This window comes from Xyrauchen texanus, chromosome 10, assembly GCF_025860055.1.
Source record: "Xyrauchen texanus isolate HMW12.3.18 chromosome 10, RBS_HiC_50CHRs, whole genome shotgun sequence".
Lineage (NCBI taxonomy): Eukaryota > Metazoa > Chordata > Actinopteri > Cypriniformes > Catostomidae > Xyrauchen > Xyrauchen texanus.
This window is the reverse complement of record NC_068285.1, coordinates 6,518,382-6,537,987: the sequence shown is the minus strand read 5'-3', so window position 1 is coordinate 6,537,987 and position 19,606 is coordinate 6,518,382. Positions and strand designations below refer to the sequence as shown.

The following is a 19,606-nucleotide window of genomic DNA, read 5'->3' as shown; positions in this document are numbered from 1 at the left end:
CGTACATTTTACACATTCCAAACTTTTTGCGACTAGTTGTATATCTATGAAGTATGTTTTGCGTTTGTAAAATGTATTTTACGTTTGGATACTTTTATTTTGCGCATGTGAAGAGCTTTTTGTGAATATATGTTTTTTTTTTGTGTACGTGAATTAGGTTTCATGCATGTGAAATTGTCTACGCATGTGTGAATCATTTTTTGTGTGTGAATTATTAATGAGATTGATTTGGCTCCATAGTCCATCACTGCATTAACGACTGCAGGTAAAGCGCAGCTGAACCCGAGGCAATCGTGATCCGAGATGATATCTTCTGGTAGCAAAATGATTTTGAGACATATGCTTCTTTAAGTGTCGTTGAGGGAGACAGGTTTAAGTGCTGTTAGTAACTTCACTTTTCACACTGTGTCTCTGCATCATCTGTCAGCGCAGCCGCTTTTCTCACTCGAGCATGTGGATATTATTGTGTTTCTCAACATGAAGGTGAAACAATAGAAACATGATAATGCTGACTCGAAAGTGCATGTATGTTCAATAACTGCACAGTCTGCTTTATTAGCGTTTCCGTTCCTGCTGCTTGATCTTAAATGCTTTTTGTTAAATGTTTTCAACTAAAAGAAAACCTTAAAATATATAGTAAGCTTGTTGTGTATATTGCCTAATGAAAGCTTGTTCAGAAATGGTGATAAAAAAAAAAATAAAAAAAAAATTAAACTTATAACATCTTTCTCGTTAAACGACATTTAAATAAACGAATAATTATATTCTAATACAATATTTGAGAAAAATGCCCATCCCTAGAATAAAGGGGCAACAACCAGGAAAATAATTGATTTATACTGTAAGTATTTTAGAAGTAAGGGGAACTTGTGCTATTATGATAGACAACAATCTTACGTTTGAGAGCCAGAACATACACTGCACCTGTTTCTATTAATAGTGTACAAATACATAAAGACTTTATTAAATTACGGGGTTCATATCAGTGCATTTATACAGTCATTTGTTTTGATATCAGTATTGCAGCTGTTTTAGTTTGGGCTTCCCTGTTTCAAGGCAGTTAAAACTATTGCAACTGTCTGTTTTTAATACTGGGGAAATATAGTCTTGTTCATGAAGTTACAGTGTAAGTGTGACATTGTGGGCTGTACATTAAAGTGCTGCTTGTTACCCTCTTGTTCATGTAGTTACAGTGTAAGTGTGACATTGTGGGCTGTACATTAAAGTGCTGCTTGTTACCCTCTTGTTCATGTAGTTACAGTGTAAGTGTGACATTGTGGGCTGCACATTAAAGTGCTGCTTGTTACCCTCTTGTTCATGTAGTTACAGTGTAAGCGTGACATTGTGGGCTGCACATTAAAGTGCTGCTTGTTACCCTCTTGTTCATGTAGTTACAGTGTAAGTGTGACATTGTGGGCTGTACATTAAAGTGCTGCTTGTTACCCTCTTGTTCATGTAGTTACAGTGTAAGTGTGACATTGTGGGCTGCACATTAAAGTGCTGCTTGTTACCCTCTTGTTCATGTAGTTACAGTGTAAGTGTGACATTGTGGGCTGTGCATTAAAGTGCTGCTTGTTACCCTCTTGTTCATGTAGTTACAGTGTAAGTGTGACATTGTGGGCTGTGCATTAAAGTGCTGCTTGTTACCCTCTTGTTCATGTAGTTACAGTGTAAGTGTGACATTGTGGGCTGTACATTAAAGTGCTGCTTGTTACCCTCTTGTTCATGTAGTTACAGTGTAAGTGTGACATTGTGGGCTGCGCATTAAAGTGCTGCTTGTTACCCTCTTGTTCATGTAGTTACAGTGTAAGTGTGACATTGTGGGCTGCGCATTAAAGTGCTGCTTGTTACCCTCTTGTTCATGTAGTTACAGTGTAAGTGTGACATTGTGGGCTGTGCATTAAAGTGCTGCTTGTTACCCTCTTGTTCATGTAGTTACAGTGTAAGTGTGACATTGTGGGCTGTGCATTAAAGTGCTGCTTGTTACCCTCTTGTTCATGTAGTTACAGTGTAAGTGTGACATTGTGGGCTGTACATTAAAGTGCTGCTTGTTACCCTCTTGTTCATGTAGTTACAGTGTAAGCGTGACATTGTGGGCTGTAAATTAAAGTGGTGTTTGTTACCCTCTTGTTCATGTAGTTACAGTGTAAGCGTGACATTGTGGGCTGCGCATTAAAGTGCTGCTTGTTACCCTCTTGTTCATGTAGTTACAGTGTAAGCGTGACATTGTGGGCTGCGCATTAAAGTGCTGCTTGTTACGCTCTTGTTCATGTAGTTACAGTGTAAGCGTGACATTGTGGGCTGTACATTAAAGTGCTGCTTGTTACCCTCTTGTTCATGTAGTTACAGTGTAAGTGTGACATTGTGGGCTGCACATTAAAGTGCTGCTTGTTACCCTCTTGTTCATGTAGTTACAGTGTAAGTGTGACATTGTGGGCTGTGCATTAAAGTGCTGCTTGTTACCCTCTTGTTCATGTAGTTACAGTGTAAGTGTGACATTGTGGGCTGCGCATTAAAGTGGTGCTTGTTACCCTCTTGTTCATGTAGTTACAGTGTAAGTGTGACATTGTGGGCTGTGCATTAAAGTGCTGCTTGTTACCCTCTTGTTCATGTAGTTACAGTGTAAGTGTGACATTGTGGGCTGTGCATTAAAGTGCTGCTTGTTACCCTCTTGTTCATGTAGTTACAGTGTAAGTGTGACATTGTGGGCTGTGCATTAAAGTGGTGCTTGTTACCCTCTTGTTCATGTAGTTACAGTGTAAGTGTGACATTGTGGGCTGTACATTAAAGTGCTGCTTGTTACCCTCTTGTTCATGTAGTTACAGTGTAAGCGTGACATTGTGGGCTGTACATTAAAGTGGTGCTTGTTACCCTCTTGTTCATGTAGTTACAGTGTAAGCGTGACATTGTGGGCTGTGCATTAAAGTGGTGCTTGTTACCCTCTTGTTCATGTAGTTACAGTGTAAGTGTGACATTGTGGGCTGTGCATTAAAGTGCTGCTTGTTACCCTCTTGTTCATGTAGTTACAGTGTAAGCGTGACATTGTGGGCTGTGCATTAAAGTGGTGCTTGTTACCCTCTTGTTCATGTAGTTACAGTGTAAGTGTGACATTGTGGGCTGTGCATTAAAGTGGTGCTTGTTACCCTCTTGTTCATGTAGTTACAGTGTAAGTGTGACATTGTGGGCTGTGCATTAAAGTGGTGCTTGTTACCCTCTTGTTCATGTAGTTACAGTGTAAGTGTGACATTGTGGGCTGTGCATTAAAGTGGTGCTTGTTACCCTCTTGTTCATGTAGTTACAGTGTAAGTGTGACATTGTGGGCTGTGCATTAAAGTGGTGCTTGTTACCCTCTTGTTCATGTAGTTACAGTGTAAGTGTGACATTGTGGGCTGCGCATTAAAGTGCTGCTTGTTACCCTCTTGTTCATGTAGTTACAGTGTAAGTGTGACATTGTGGGCTGTACATTAAAGTGCTGCTTGTTACCCTCTTGTTCATGTAGTTACAGTGTAAGCGTGACATTGTGGGCTGCACATTAAAGTGGTGCTTGTTACCCTCTTGTTCATGTAGTTACAGTGTAAGTGTGACATTGTGGGCTGCACATTAAAGTGGTGCTTGTTACCCTCTTGTTCATGTAGTTACAGTGTAAGTGTGACATTGTGGGCTGTACATTAAAGTGCTGCTTGTTACCCTCTTGTTCATGTAGATACAGTGTAAGTGTGACATTGTGGGCTGTACATTAAAGTGCTGCTTGTTACCCTCTTGTTCATGAAGTTACAGAGTAAGTACAATAAAACACTCACACAATCTCACTGACTCTGAAACCTTTATTTGAAAAACAACTTAATTCAAAACAGATTTACAACACTTCTTATTCATTTAATCATTTTTATAATTCAATTCAAATACTAAAGTCCTGACAGAAAGTAGCAGGTTTTTTTGTTTCTCTTGTTTGTCTTCCTCCTCCTCTTGTTCCTCTTCTTCTTTTTCTTTCTTTCCACGGATGTATCTTAAGAAGGAATCCCATGTCTTTTGCTATTTTGTGTTCAAATAAAATACAGTATAAAATACTTCACTTATGCAAGTTTTGATGTCATGATGGGGGACAGTGTTCAAAATATTAGCACACATGCTGTTTACATTGGCATAAATTTGAGATATTTGTACTTCAGTATTATTGTATTAGTTCTAGACTCTAAAGGCAAATGTTGTATTTTGTTCTCCACTAAATGTGTCTGACAGCTGAAATCTTACTTTAAGATATTATTCTGGCATAAACATTTAAAGATCTTAGAATGATGCACTGCAGTGTAATCTGGGCCTGCTGGTAGTTAGCTCTTAAACATGAACATGAAAACGCAACGCACACAGTAAATCAGTATTAATAGTAACGTTCAATGTAAAAAATAAAATAAAAGTAACAGTTAAACACGGTGAATATCTGCTCAATTATCCGATCTGTAGCTTCGATCTGATCAGTCTCTTATAAACAGCTCATGCAGTCCAGTGATTATTTAAATGATTTATTCTCTGTGCAATCAATGTGTGAATTATAATAAAAGTTCAGAAATGAATTTACCTGCAACTTTATGCACCGTTGCCTCGTGCAAAGGCCATCCGCCTTTAGATTCTTCAATCCACCTCTCCACCAATTAAATATACAGATCTGTCATCAAGTCCGTCTAAGAAATCATTAATATTGAATGTTTTATGTGTGATGTTGGAACAATGCTCCAACTTTCATTATCCGTTTCTTCTTTCCACTCGACAAGGGCGAACATTCTTCATCCGTTGGTCTCTATCCTGAATGCGCGTAATTTGGCGGTCTTTTGATTGCGTTTGAATTTTGGCGCGCCTAATAATGACGTAACGTATATAATAATATCCACTACATGTACACCACATAAGGGGGGGCGTGACCAAGATGGCAGCCTGAACGGTCGCTATTTTGAGAGCTTGCACCAAGTTGTTCGATAAATGTTGCTTATAAACAGTAATTAGTTTTTCTGGTCCTTTTTTTTAAGTTGCAACAGCCTGTTACATATTTGACAACTACTTTTTGCTTCATTATGGTTCGTAAACGAGGGCTCTCGGCAAGTTCTGAAAAGGGTAATGCTGGCGCTAGCATAAGCACGGTCTCAGTGGTTAGCAGCGGGAATGATTATGTTGTCAACATGAGCGAAGAGGATGCGTTTAGCCTGGCAGAAGAGGAGTTCCCAGCTCTACCTGCTACTCCAAGCAAGCCACAAGCTGCTAAGAAAAAGGCCAGTGATAATACAAGTGTTGATATTTCTTCTCAGCTGGCAAACATAACCCAGCTGATCAACAGTTGCTCTGACGCAATAGAAAGAAAGATATCCGACTTGAAAGAAAAAGTGGATGCTGTGTCATCTGACTTAAAGACTGTTACAGCAAAGGTGGTGTGCTTGGAGCGGCGTGTGGATCAAATTGAACAGCCGATTAGCAAATTGGAAAGAAGAATGGATGATCTAGAAACCTACATGAGACGGCGCAATTTGAAGATCATAGGCATTCCAGAAGCAGCGGATGAAAATATTCGTCTAGAAGTTATCAAGATTTGTCGAGCTGTTCTTCCCAGCTAAAGCGATAAGCTTCCAGGTGCCATTGATGTTGTTCACCGTCTCGGGAGTGCGCAACAGAGCGGCGGTAGGCCTAGAGCAACCATACTGCAGTTTTCCACGCGCTCCTACAGAGATGCAGTTTGGAAGGCTGCCAAAAGTTCCTCGTATCTGCGGGACAGGGGCTTGCAGTTCAGGGAGGACTTTTCCAAAGGAGATCGCGAAAGAAGGATGAAGTTGTGGCCGGAAGTTCAAAAAGCTTGAGCGGCTGGGAAAACTGCTTATTTTGTTGGAGGCAGAGCCTTTGTGCAAGGGCAAGGTGAAATTATCCTCACTGTCAACTGAGCTGGAAACTAATATTGACTGATTTGTATTGTTTTTTTTTATGAGCCTGTATTGTTTTGACTTTCGAATGGAGTTGAAGTAACAAGAAGTGTTTTTGCGTGATCTTATATACAGATCTGTAGGCCTACTTTTGGACTGTGAGCTGTTAAAGTAGTTGAAGGAAGTTTATTTTATTTTTTATTTTAGAGGCGCTTATTTGCACAAATTACAAAAAATATGGTGTTATTATGTGGTTGACCTTTTTGCCAACCTAAACCTTATATAACTGACTGTTTATAAGAGGTTAAAAGTTTTTTGTTGTTGTTGTTGTTGTTTTGTTTAGTTGTTTCAGAGTTAGTTGTTGATGTCATTTTCTATTATTTCTTTGAATGCCAGGGGTTTAAGAGAAAGCGTTAAGCGTAAGGCTTTGTTTTTGTTTACTAAGCGGTTTAATAATGACTTTGTATTTTTTCAAGAATCACACTCTATTGCCTCTGATGTTAATTTTTGGAGATCACAATGGGGTAGTGATATTTGGCTGTCTCATGGAACCGAACACTCAGCAGGGGTTTCTTGCCTGAAAAATAATTATAGAGGTGACGTTTTGCATTCGGACTGTGATGAAAACGGCCACTTTATATGCTTAATTTTAAAATGTTTTAGTGTAATTTTTTAGTAGTTAATATCTATGGATATAATTGTAAATCTGACAATGACCGGTTATTATGTTTGTTGGAGGAAAGGCTTAAACATTGGTTATCCAAATTCCTGATTCCTATTTAATAATAGGGGTGATTTTAATGTTGTTTTAAATGAATCAATAGATAGATGGCCACCAAGACCACCTTCAAATTTAAATGCTAACTTAAAGTTGTTTATGGGCAGATTTGGTCTGATTGACATATGGAGAGAGAGAAATTTAGATGATATTGTGTATACTTGGAGTAACAAGGATGGCTCTAGACGTTCTAGGATTGATTTTTGGCTTGTCTCTAACCATTTTGATGGGAACAATATTTGTGTTAATGTTATGGCAACACCATTAACTGACCATAAGGCCATATTAATTAAAATTAATATTTCTCCAAACATAAATTGTAACAAGTATAATTCATACTGGAAAATGAACAGTTCTTTGCTTAAATTGAATGCAGTTAAACAGGAATAGGAAAAACTCATTAATCATTACTGGATTAAAGCCAAAAAGGATGGGTTGTTCAGTCATAATTGGGAATTATTAAAATTTGAAATTGGAAAATATTTGAGGAAATTTAGTAGCACATTAGTTAAATCACAATGTCTTATGGAAGAGAAAGTTGTTAGTGAAATCTTAGCCATTTCCAACATTCCCACTGTGGACCTGTTAGAAGGACAGAGATTGCGTCTATCAGAGCTCCAAAATGAGCTTGATATTATGTACAGAATGCGAGCACAAGGTGCCTTTATTCGATCAAGGCAAAAATGGTTAGAGCACGGAGAGCAGATGTCTGCTTATTTTTTTAAACTTGAAAAGTCGAGGGCTAAATTAAATTCTGTTTCTAAAATAAATGTTAATGGATTGATTACAGATAATTTTGACACAATTTCTAACTTTTGCTATAATTATTACTCTAATTTATACACTTCTAAATTCAGTGAGCATAATATGACGTCTTTTTGTAAATATTTTGAGAATGTTAAAACAATTACTGAAGAGGACCAAAAGTTATGTGATGTCTCAGTAACGATTACGGAAATTAAGCAAGCTATTGAACATTTAAAATGTAATAAATCACCCGGTAATGATGGAATTACCACTGAGTTCTATAAGCAGTTTTCTGAGATTCTTGCCCCATTTCTTTTTGAAGTATACTCTGAAAGCTTAAAGTGCTCACAACTTCCTACAACTATGACGCAAGGTATAATGTGTTTGATTCCTAAGCCAAAGAAAGATTTGTTGCTTATTGATAATTGGAGACCCATTAGTCTGTTGAATAATGACTATAAAATATTTATGCATGTCTTTGCCCAAAGGTTCAAATTAGTTTTAGATTCCATTATTGACGAAAATCAATCTGGGTTTATGAGAAATAGACATATATTTAATAATATCAGACTTATTTTTGATCTTATTGATTATTCTGACTTTATAAAAGATGATAGCTTTATACTTTTTTTAGACTTTTTCAAAGCCTTTGATTCTGTTGAGCATCCTTTTATGTTTTATTGTTTAGAACACTTTGGTTTAGGGGCTTATTTCTGTAATGCCATGAAAACTCTTTATGCAGGTGGAAATAGTTCTGTGAAATTGAATAATGGCACTACACAAAGATTTAATCTGGAAAGAGGAGTTAGGCAAGGTTGCCCAGTTTCTGTTTACCTCTTTCTCGTTGTTGCTCAGGCGTTTTGTCACTTCATTAAATCAAGTCAGATAAAGGGAATTCAAGTTGAAGAGAGAAGTGTCCTGATAAGTCAGTTGGCTGATGACACAGCTCTTTTTCTGAAAAATGTTGATCAAATCCAGTCAGCTGTCGAGCTCATTGGAATTTTTTCCAGTGCCTCAGGTCTATGCCTTAATTTACATAAATGTGAACTGTTTGCCTTAAAAAGCTGCCAAGACAGAACAATTTGTAATATTCCTGTTAAAGATGCTCCAACTTATTTGGGTATGGTTATTATTAAAAATGAGAAGGAGAGAATCTCACAAAATTTTGATCCAGTGATTAAAAAAGTAAAGAACAGATTTAATATTTGGTTACAGAGAGATTTGTCACTCAAAGGTCGTGTTTTATTGGCTAAAGCGGAAGGTATTTCTAGGCTTACTTATGTAGCTACCTCGATACATACGGATAATAAATTAACTAAAATAATTGATCAAATTATGCTGAACTTTTTGTGGAAAAACCGTATACATTATATTAGAAAATCTGTAATTGTTAATTCTTATAAAAATGGGGGACTTGATTATTTGGATTTTTCTATCTTAAATAACACCTTTAAAATTAACTGGTTGAAATATTTTCTAAAAAACACTAATTCCATGTGGAATATGATTTCTAATTCGGTTTTTGACAAACTTGGTGGCCTTCCGTTTTTGCTTATGTGTGATTATAAAACTGAAAAACTCCCAGTTAAGCTGTCAGCTTTTCACAGGCAAGCACTTTTGGCTTGGAAGTTAATTTACAAGCATAATTTTTCACCACATCATTATTACATATGGAATAATTGTAATATTTTGTACAAACATAAGAGCATATTTTTGAAAACTTGGTTTGACAGGGGTATCCTTTTGGTGGGACAGTTGTTGAATTGTCAAGGGTATTTGATGACTTATGATGAATTCCTTTCATATTTCAATTTCCCTGTTTCACCTAAAGAATTTGCCTCTGTAATTGGTGCTATTTCTCCAGGTGTTGTCTCTTGTAGAGGTATGTAGAGGTATTACATACTCTAAAAGTGTGCCTGTACTGCATCTAGCTGATACGTTTTGTGGTAAAGTTTGTTTTTCGACAAGCAAAAACAATAAGGTTATACGTTCACTTTTTCAGAAAGAACTAGTTAGTAAACCACATGCCATTTCCTATTGGTCAAGGTTTATTGGAACTAGGAATTGGAGTAAGATATGGCTGTTGCCTAATAAATATATCATTACAAATAAGGTCAAGGAAATTTCATTTAAGATATTGCACAAATTTTACCCCGCTAAACATTTTCTATCCAAATTTAACAAAGATATAGATGTAAATTGTTCATTTTGTTTTTTGCAACCAGAAACTGTACCTCATATTTTTTGGCATTGTCAGTATACAAAGAGGTTATGGTGGGAAGTTTCTAAATTTATTAATGACAAATTGGATTGCAACTTCCTTTTGTTATATGAACATGTAATATTTGGTTTTGTCAAATATGAAAAAAGTATGGAAAATGAAGCGTATATTATTAATTTGGTGATTATATTTGTTAAGTTCCATATTCATCGGTGTAAATTTAGCAATCAGAAACCTCTTTTTTCTGTGGTATTGAAAGAATTAGAACATTATATGGTTTCTATTAAGGATAGTACAAACAAAAAAGCTGTTAAAACCATTCATTTATTGAACACATTTATGATTTTGTGAATTGTCAAAGCCTTTTAACGTCTGTTTGGTTTATTATACCGTTTTTTGTATCTTATATATTTTTGTATACTTGACCCTGGCCCTTTTATTTTATTATTATTATTATTTATTTAATTTTATTTGTTCAAGTTTTGTAACTGTTGTTCAAGCAATAAAAAAAAATAAAATAAAATGTACAGCACATAACAAATACTTTAAAATGCGTTACATTACAATACATTAAAATCATTATTGCACAGATTATGTTATTACATTAAACCCTGCAGTTACAGCATTATCTACATACATGTAATATATGTATATTATGTGTGTGTTTGTGATACGTGTATGTGTGTACATGTGTATGAGGGAAGCTGGATTGATAGAAGTAGCTATGGTTTCTGCAGCCTGTCCACAGCTCTGGCGGGAAAAGCTGTTCCGTAACCGATTAATCTGTGTTCCTGGGGAGCGGAGGGTGACAAAAAGGGGTTTGCAGGATGTGAGTGATCCTGCTGGATGTTTGTGGCCCATGTGAGAACACGTCTGAATAGATGTCACACAGATTTGAGAGGGGTGCTGACAATACTTTCATCTTCACAACCCTCTGCATATACAGTTTTGTGTGCAGCAGTGCAGCCGGAATACCACACAGCAATAAGTCATGATGCTTTTGTGCAGCGGTATAGAAGCTGATCAGCAGTCTGGGGTTGTGTCTGATACAAGTATAGCAATTGTAGACATTATTGTGATACTGGACTACACAATAGAAAGTGATTTGTAAAGGCCCACTGCATCATTTGGCTTCCCGATATTATGGGGTTATGTATTACCATAAACCTCTATATGACTCAAACACAAATGTTTGTACATGCCTTTGGAACAGCACAGATGTGATGATATTATGACTTTTCTTCATTATTATGAAGTAACTGTTTCATTTGTTTTCATGTCTGACATCACCAAAGTTTATTTATTTTAATGCTAGTGGAGAACCCAGAAATGTATGGGCTGAAATATGTGCCACCAGAAACTGAATTTGAACCATTTATATTTGAATTTGAATGGCTAAACTTGAATAATTGCATTGAAAAACTGAATTTGAATCACATAATTTGAAATTGTATTGTTTAATTAAAATTGAATTTATTCAAAAACTGAATCTGAATTGTATCATTTGAAATTGAATTTATTCGTTTGGAACTGAAGTCCAATGAAATTTGATCCTCACTGAAAATTAAACTCTCTATATATCTTCACATTCACTTCTCACAATTCAGATTCAGTTCTCAAATTCAATTTCAAGTTACTGAGACAGACATCCGGGTAGTTGGAGGATGAAGGAAGAGCAATCGAGCGCAGATCGATAGATAGCGTTCATTGGCGCACAGGACTCCTCTTGGGCCAATCAGCACCAATGTTTTGGAGCACAGTACGTTACCCGCCATGAAACTATGGAATTACGATTGTGTCAATAATAATGAATGTAACTTTATAAAACTGAACGTAACTTTTTCAGAAACTATCAAAAATATTCCATTACAAAAGAAGAAAAACACAATTCAAATGAAAAAATGAACTCAGTCGCACGAATTTAACAGGCTCTTCAAATATGCTTCATTTTTTGTTAATGTTTTTCAACGATTCGTTTTCGCAAATCGTGGATTCTGAATACATTGCCACAGATTTCGCTTACGCTTCGCAGTTTTTCGCTTGCTGTTTTGAGACAAACCTCTCGTGGGGGTGGGCTTAACAGTGATCTACTCTGATTGGATAGTGAGCTTTTGATGGACAGGTGCTCTCTGACCCGGATGTACAGACGTCACTCAGTGGCGCGCATATTGAAAGCTCTCGCGGTGATTTGTAGTTATGCAATACGTCGTGCTTTGTTGTATTACTTACTAACAATATGTAAATAATATTTGACCTATAATTATATAATTTAATATTATATGAGACCTTCGATCGTCTAATAATCGTCTTCGATCAGTCTGTAAAGATGAGCTCTCAGGAGAGACACGGAGCGGCATCATCTTCCTCCTCCTCTTGTCCTTCAAGGCAGCTTGAAGTAAGTCCGTGTTACTGAAGTAACCAATAACATCGATACAAGTTTTATTCATGTAACGTTACAGTGTGCAACAGTTCTGGCTTTATTTTGCAAATTTATTGTTGTATTGTAAATGCATGCTAAATAAAATGTTGCTGTTTTGTCATTGTCATGACTGCAAAACTGAAACCTGGCCATATCTTGGTCCACTGTTTGACTCTGCCCCGACTGCTGAACGGACTGCTGCTGACCCTGCCTTGTGCTGGTATTCCCAGCTGACTGGTTAAGAATTTCAAGGTTGTTATGTACAGATGCAGCATCTGCACCAAGATTTCTGCCTTGCTGTAGAATAAAGACCAGTTTGATATCTGCACTGTCTACATTGACACGTCCTTGAATATAATAACTGTGCAAAAGAGCAAACAATCAAACTACATAACATCATGACATGACATCAGTGCATTTCAAACTTGTGAATGACAATACAAAAATTATTAAAATTTTATATATTTTATGATATTTTATATGTGTTTATCAAAACATTGTGAATAAATGTAATAAAATATATGCAATATTCCACCACTGTGTTGAAATTTAGAGTGTTTTCTGTAAAATGAGACAATTTCTATCCATTTACTCCAATGTATGTGGGCAGGACGCTCTTTTAAATTCAGATATGCCTAATTCTCTAAAAAATTCAAAATATCCTGCAGAGCTGAAGTGGTTAAACAATAAATTTGCAAAATAAAGCCAGAACTGTTGCACACTGTAACGTTACATGAATAAATCTTTTATCGATGTTATTTCAGCCCATAGAAATGTGTTTCAATTATATTATATTTGAAGTCCCTAGATATTTATTGGGGTATTTTTGTGTTTGGAGACATATATTAACTGTGTATTATTCTGTGTGCATCTGCATATGTAGTGCATGTATTAATGTGTATGTATGTATTTTCTTACATATAGAAATTGATGATATTGATATATGGTTATTGATGATAAAGTTTGTGTAGTATTTGTTTTGTTTTTATGAGCCAGATAAGGTAAAATAATAATGAAACATTGTGCTAATTCTAAAATGGGATAGAAATGAAATGAAATGTGGATTGTGTAGACTTGTTAAAAGTTCAAACTGTTCAAATAAGAAAAACAAGGAATGAATTAAGGAAACCATAAGCATGTAAAATATATTGTTTAAATACATTTGCATAAATAAATTAAACATATTGGTGAAATATATGGTCATAACATACAATATTATATAAATAATAATCATATACATCGTATTAATATATGTCAATATACTCATTTAATACGGACAATTTATATATGTTATAAACTTGTATCAACATATATCTGGAGATATGTATATATGTGATATATTGTCTTATATTTCGCATATATGACGGCGTCACTTGTGATATAGGGACATATACACTCACCTAAAGGATTATTAGGAACACCTGTTCAATTTCTCATTAATGCAATTATCTAATCAACCAATCACATGGCAGTTGCTTCAATGCATTTAGGGGTGTGGTCCTGGTCAAGACAATCTCCTGAACTCCAAACTGAATGTCAGAATGGGAAAGAAAGGTGATTTAAGCAATTTTGAGCGTGGCATGGTTGTTGGTGCCAGACGGGCCGGTCTGAGTATTTCACAATCTGCTCAGTTACTGGGATTTTCACGCACAACCATTTCTAAGGTTTACAAAGAATGGTGTGAAAAGGGAAAAACATCCAGTATGAGGCAGTCCTGTGGGCGAAAATGCCTTGTTGATGCTAGAGGTCAGAGGAGAATGGGCTGACTGATTCAAGCTGATAGAAGAGCAACTTTGCCTGAAATAACCACTCGTTACAACCGAGGTATGCAGCAAAGCATTTGTGAAGCCACAACACGCACAACCTTGAGGCGGATGGGCTACAACAGCAGAAGACCCCACCGGGTACCACTCATCTCCACCTCAAATAGGAAAAAGAGGCTACAATTTGCAAGAGCTCACCAAAATTGGACAGTTGAAGACTGGAAAAATGTTGCCTGGTCTGATGAGTCTCGATTTCTGTTGAGACATTCAGATGGTAGAGTCAGAATTTGGCGTAAACAGAATGAGAACATGGATCCATCATGCCTTGTTACCACTGTGCAGGCTGGTGGTGGTGGTGAAATGGTGTGGGGGATGTTTTCTTGGCACACTTTAGGCCCCTTAGTGCCAACTGGGCATCGTTTAAATGCCACGGCCTACCTGAGCATTGTTTCTGACCATGTCCATCCCTTTATGGCCACCATGTACCCATCCTCTGATGGCTACTTCCAGCAGGATAATGCACCATGTCACAAAGCTCGAATCATTTCAAATTGGTTTCTTGAACATGACAATGAGTTCACTGTACTAAAATGGCCCCCACAGTCACTCAGATCTCAACCCAATAGAGCATCTTTGGGATGTGGTGGAACGGAGCTGCGGCCCTGGATGTGCATCCCACAAATCTCCATCAACTGCAAGATGCTATCCTATCAATATGGGCCAACATTTCTAAAGAATGCTTTCAGCACCTTGTTGAATCAATGCCACGTAGAATTAAGGCAGTTCTGAAGGCGAAAGGGGGTCAAACACAGTATTAGTATGTGTTCCTAATAATCCTTTAGGTGAGTGTATTTCACTCATCCAGTTACGTGTGTGTGTCTCTGATGATCAATTTCACACACACACACTGAGGAACCAGAATAATCTACTCCAAATCCAGCATAGAGGGGTCGAGTGAATGTGGTGATGAGTGTGTGTAAGTGTGTGAGTGTGTGTGTGTCAGAGACGCTGTAGAAGGACAGAGTGCCGGCCGGACAGTCCACATACACTCCTACTCTCTTACAGTCGTGTGAAGGGGGACGTATGTCAGTTCTGTTTTTATTGTGCCAGACAGTGAATGTGTTATTAAAGCACTCCAGACTCCAGGAGTTTACATTGAGTCCAAACACACAGTCACGACTCACTCCTTTCCTGCTGATTTCTTTATATGACACTGATATATCAGCACCAACTTCACTCCATTGAGTCTCCCAGTAACAGCGTCCAGTCAGACTCTCTCTACACAGAACCTGATGATACTCATCAAATCTCTCTGGATGATCAGGATATGACTGACGCTCTCTCACACGTGTCACCTTCCTGTTCCCCTCAGACAGAATGAGTTCAGTGTTTACTGTGTTTGAATCCAGTGTGAGATCACAGACCCCTGAACACAAGAAGAGAAAAAACACTTAAAACACAACAATCACTAAACCAGTGTGTGTGTGTGTGTGTGTGTGTGTGTGTGTGTGTGTGTGTTTGAATCCAGTGTGAGATCACAGACATCTGAACACAAGAAGAGAAAAAACACTTAAAACACAACAATCACTAAACCAGTGTGTGTGTGTGTGTGTGTGAGTGAGTGAGTGTTTGTGTGTTTGTGTGTGTGTGTGTGTGTGTGTGTGTGTGTGTGTGTGTGTGTGTGTGTGTGTGTGTGTGTGTGTGTGTGTGTGTGTGTGTGTGTGTGTGTGTGTGTGTGTGTGTGAGTGTGTGTGTGTTGAATCCAGTGTGAGATCACAGACATCTGAACACAAGAAGAGAAAAAACACTTAAAACACAACAATCACTAAACCAGTGTGTGTGTGTGTGTGTGTGTGTGTGTGTGAGTGTGTGTGTGTGTGTGAGTGAGTGTATGTGTGTTTGAATCCAGTGTGAGATCACAGACATCTGAACACAAGAAGAGAAAAAACACTTAAAACACAACAATCACTAAACCAGTGTGTGTGTGTGTGTGTGTGTGTGTGTGTGTTTGAGTGTGTGTGTGTGTGTGTGAGTGTGTGTGAGTGTGTGTGCTTGTTTATATGATTTTAGAGGACAATTTTTTAGGTTATAAACTGGTAATTACAAGGTTATTATGCTATAAATGTGATTTATGAGGACATTTCTGTTGTTAATAGAATAATATTTTTTTTTAAATGTAAAAATGCAGAAACTTTTCTGGTTTAGGGGAATCAGGTTAGCTATCAGGGATAGTTTGTACAGTATAAAAATCATTATGTCTATGGAAAGTACTCATAATGATAGGTAGACCAACATGTGTGAGTGTGTGTGTGTGTGTGTGTGTGTGCGTGTAAGGGAGTGTGTGTGTATGTGAGTGTGTGTGTGTGTGTGTGTGTGTGTGTGTGTGTGTGTGTAAGGGAGTGTGTGTGTATGTGAGTGTGTGTGTGTGTGTGTGTGTAAATCATCAGTGTAGTGAAATATTTCCACGTGTTATTTACAATATTTACAGCATGTATCAACAGTGAAGACGAGGAGGAAAAGGAATTGGACAGTGCCAAAGAAATGAATAAAACTAAACGTCAAATCTTTCTAATCTTTTTAATCTAATAAATCTCCCAAAGGCAAAATAAATTGTAGAAACAAAAATCTTCAGCGTCCGTGACGTCATATCTAAACTTCACTAACCAAACAAAAAATGACAGCGGGTGTCACTTGCCCCTGACCGAGTGTGTTTATACAACAGAATATTCTAAGTGTGCACAATGTACATCACGTGACATCATTTACCCGTCCCATTTCCTGCAGCACAAACTCAAAATAATCCAATAACTCAGAAATGTGAAGGAATGAACACAACGGACAGTGAGATAATGTCGTGTAACAGCGACACACTGACAGATAAACAGTTTCATCAATCAAAACAAACAAACAAAAAACAAGATGAATTATAAATTCACAGATTACAAAAAAAGTCAAAATCAGTCAAAACTAACAAGAGAACAAGTTATCAAAGCGAGCGTCTAAACATCCGAAACATCTGAATGAGGAGCTCTCGGTGTTTCACAAACCCATTGTTGCATTACCGTCACCATCTCCCTTTGGACCATCGACACTATTTACAAATAAACTACCTACACCCCCGATCTACCTTCACACCTAATTTCAGTTCCTCCTCTACACACGGTAGCGTAGTGGTTAGCGCACTGCACTACGAACCTGGCGACCTGAGTTCGATTCCCGCTCATGGCCAAACACCAGTGATGATTATCTGATCCGGTCCCGGGCCTGCCCTAGGTCGAATCAGCCTAAAATAAGTACCTGGTGCAGGGTGTAAAGTTGGTCGGTCATGGCCACCCAAAGTTGGTCGGTCATGGCCACCCACCCCCTTGTGTACCGTTCTGGCCTTCATAGGTGCTCGCTAACAGCACTTGCCCCTACAGTCTGTTAAGGCTAAATGGGGGATCTTTGTTGTTTTGTGTGTGAGTGTGAGCATATGTGTGTGTGTGTGTGTGTGTGTGTGTGTGTGTGTGTGTGTGTGTGTGTGTGTGTGTGTGTGTGTGTGTGTGTGAGCGTGTATTTATCACTTTGTGGGGACCAAATGTCCCCATAAGGATAGTAAAACCCGAAATTTTTGACCTTGTGGGGACATTTTGTCGGTCCCCATGAGGAAAACAGCTTATAAATCATACTAAATTATGTTTTTTGAAAATGTAAAAATGCAGAAAGTTTTCTGTGAGGGTTAGGTTTAGGGGTAGGGTTAGGTTTAGGGGATAGAATATAAAGTTTGTACAGTATAAAAACCATTATGTCTATGGAAAGTCCCCATAAAACATGGAAACACAACATGTGTGTGTGTGTGTGTGTGTGTGTGAGTATATGTGTGAGTGTGAGTGTGAGTGTGTGTGTGTGTGTGTGTGTGAGAGAGTGAGTGTGTGTGTGTGTGTGTGTAGACCTACATTTGCGTGGTCCTGCTGTAATCCTGAACTCTCCTCCATGATCCACACTATAAAAACACAAACACACACAAATGATGACATCACATTCAGCTCACCTGAAACTTACTTCAAAGTGATTTTATCTGAAATAACACACAGAGAATGTCTCTCTCTCTCTCTCTCTCTCTCTCTTTATTAATTTATATTTATTAGCTTTATTGGCATGTCAAAGTTTGATGGTTTTATAGCCTCATTTTTTATCAACTAGTTGAAACTTTCAGAAAAGACTCTAATAAAGACACACAGGACTGTTATTTAGTTTTCCTGGAACTGAATGTGTTAACACTAACAACAAAACAAATATGTGATTAATCATAATTCAATATTTCAATCCACTGACAGTCTTACAACACATGAGGGGTGTGAGGGGTCCAGGAACTGAGTTTGACACCCTGCAATACACACACACAACATCCCACCAACAATAAACTCAAGTGCTTTCACACTGCACTTAACCCTGGGTTATTGTCTTTTAACCCCGCTTTAACCTCCAGTAAAGTAACGTTTCACACTTGTAACTCTGAAAGGTGATTAGCAACACTTTTAATCCTGGGTTATGAAACGGCTCCAGATCAGTGTTAGCGCCGCTTTTAAAAGTGCAGCAGTAAGTTTTTATCTGGCTCTTATTACGTCCCAATAGTACCAGTGGTTTTGGACTTTATACTGACACCACAGACTGATCACTGCCCGACCCCCTGTGAAAAATCCTGCACCGCCCCTGTTAACTGCTGCTGCGCTACACAAAATGTCTGTAAGATGGACTGCTGCGACTCGTAATCTCTCTGGCGGCTGATGAGACCGTTGTGTGCTCGCTCTTGGTGCTTGATGTCACACCGTTTATCTGTGATCATTATTGATATTATTAGTGGTAGTAACTGATCAACTGCAAGACAGTTTGTTATGTGCGGTCAACATGGCAGCATCCATGAGGGCGACCAGCTCAATGTACAATTAAACAGCTTTTATTGAGGTCAGTATCTGACTGGAGTCATCATCTAATGTGAGAGTACATCATTTTAAACATATTTGTGTGCTATTGTGTTTATTTGTAACACTTTTAAATGAGCTTAATACAGTGACAGAGCACAACACAAGCAAATGTGCTACAGTATCACTGTTCATTTCCTGTATGCTAATGCACTTTATAAACCCTATTTAGTACTTTACAAATAAAACATATTATTAGTATTAAACATATTGTAGTCTTGCTGTTGTGCTGCACTTAAGCAAATAATAAATCATATAAAATGAAAATAAGTTCATCGTAACATTTCATATAAACACAATCCGTTTGCATCTAAATATATTATCCTCCACAGATTTCATGGGACGATGCAACAAACTTTCCAAACAGAATAACTGAGAACCATTAATGGTGCCAAACCCAAAATGTCCAAAATACTCTCACACTGCAGATTTCAGCAGTGAAATAAATGTACTATAAGATACTGTCCAAAGCATTAACCAACAGATTCAAACTTTACATATCTAAATTAATTCACGCTGACCAGTCATATTGTATTCCTAAACGCACAATATTTGATCATTTGTTTTGAATACATGATCTGATTTCTTTTGCCAGAGACAATAATCTTAATGTAGGATTTTTAGATTTGGACCAAGAAAAAGCTTTTGATGGTGTAAATAAATGTTCAGGGTCCGACATGTCTTTGTGGTGAGATGAGCCCGTGCCGTGCCTTTAAATGAAGTGTCCATTCAATGTAAAATGAGGAAATCACGATTTATCAAATGTATCTGATGATGTCATCTTTAAACTGATTTGGATTTTAGAAAAGTTCAGATT

The 19,606-nt window shown here is 37.5% G+C and overlaps 3 protein-coding genes across 3 annotated transcripts in view; 1 reads left to right on the top strand and 2 right to left on the bottom strand.

Moving 5' to 3' along the window:
* LOC127650479 (uncharacterized) overlaps window positions 1–19,606 on the bottom strand; it is a 1,198,408-nt gene that overhangs the window by 726,919 nt on the left and 451,883 nt on the right.
* The window catches only part of LOC127650380 (NACHT, LRR and PYD domains-containing protein 3-like), a 1,539,373-nt gene that overhangs the window by 1,338,211 nt on the left and 181,556 nt on the right, over window positions 1–19,606 (top strand). The window lies entirely within an intron of this gene.
* The window catches only part of LOC127650387 (protein NLRC3-like), a 132,929-nt gene continuing 127,816 nt past the window's right edge, over window positions 14,494–19,606 (bottom strand). The window contains exons 12-13 of the mRNA XM_052135785.1: window positions 17,764–17,810; window positions 14,494–15,254 (exon numbers count right to left, since the gene is read on the bottom strand). Coding sequence (XP_051991745.1) covers window positions 14,686–15,254; window positions 17,764–17,810 — 616 coding nt within the window. The 3' untranslated portion in view covers window positions 14,494–14,685. The remainder of the gene's footprint in view (window positions 15,255–17,763; window positions 17,811–19,606) is intronic.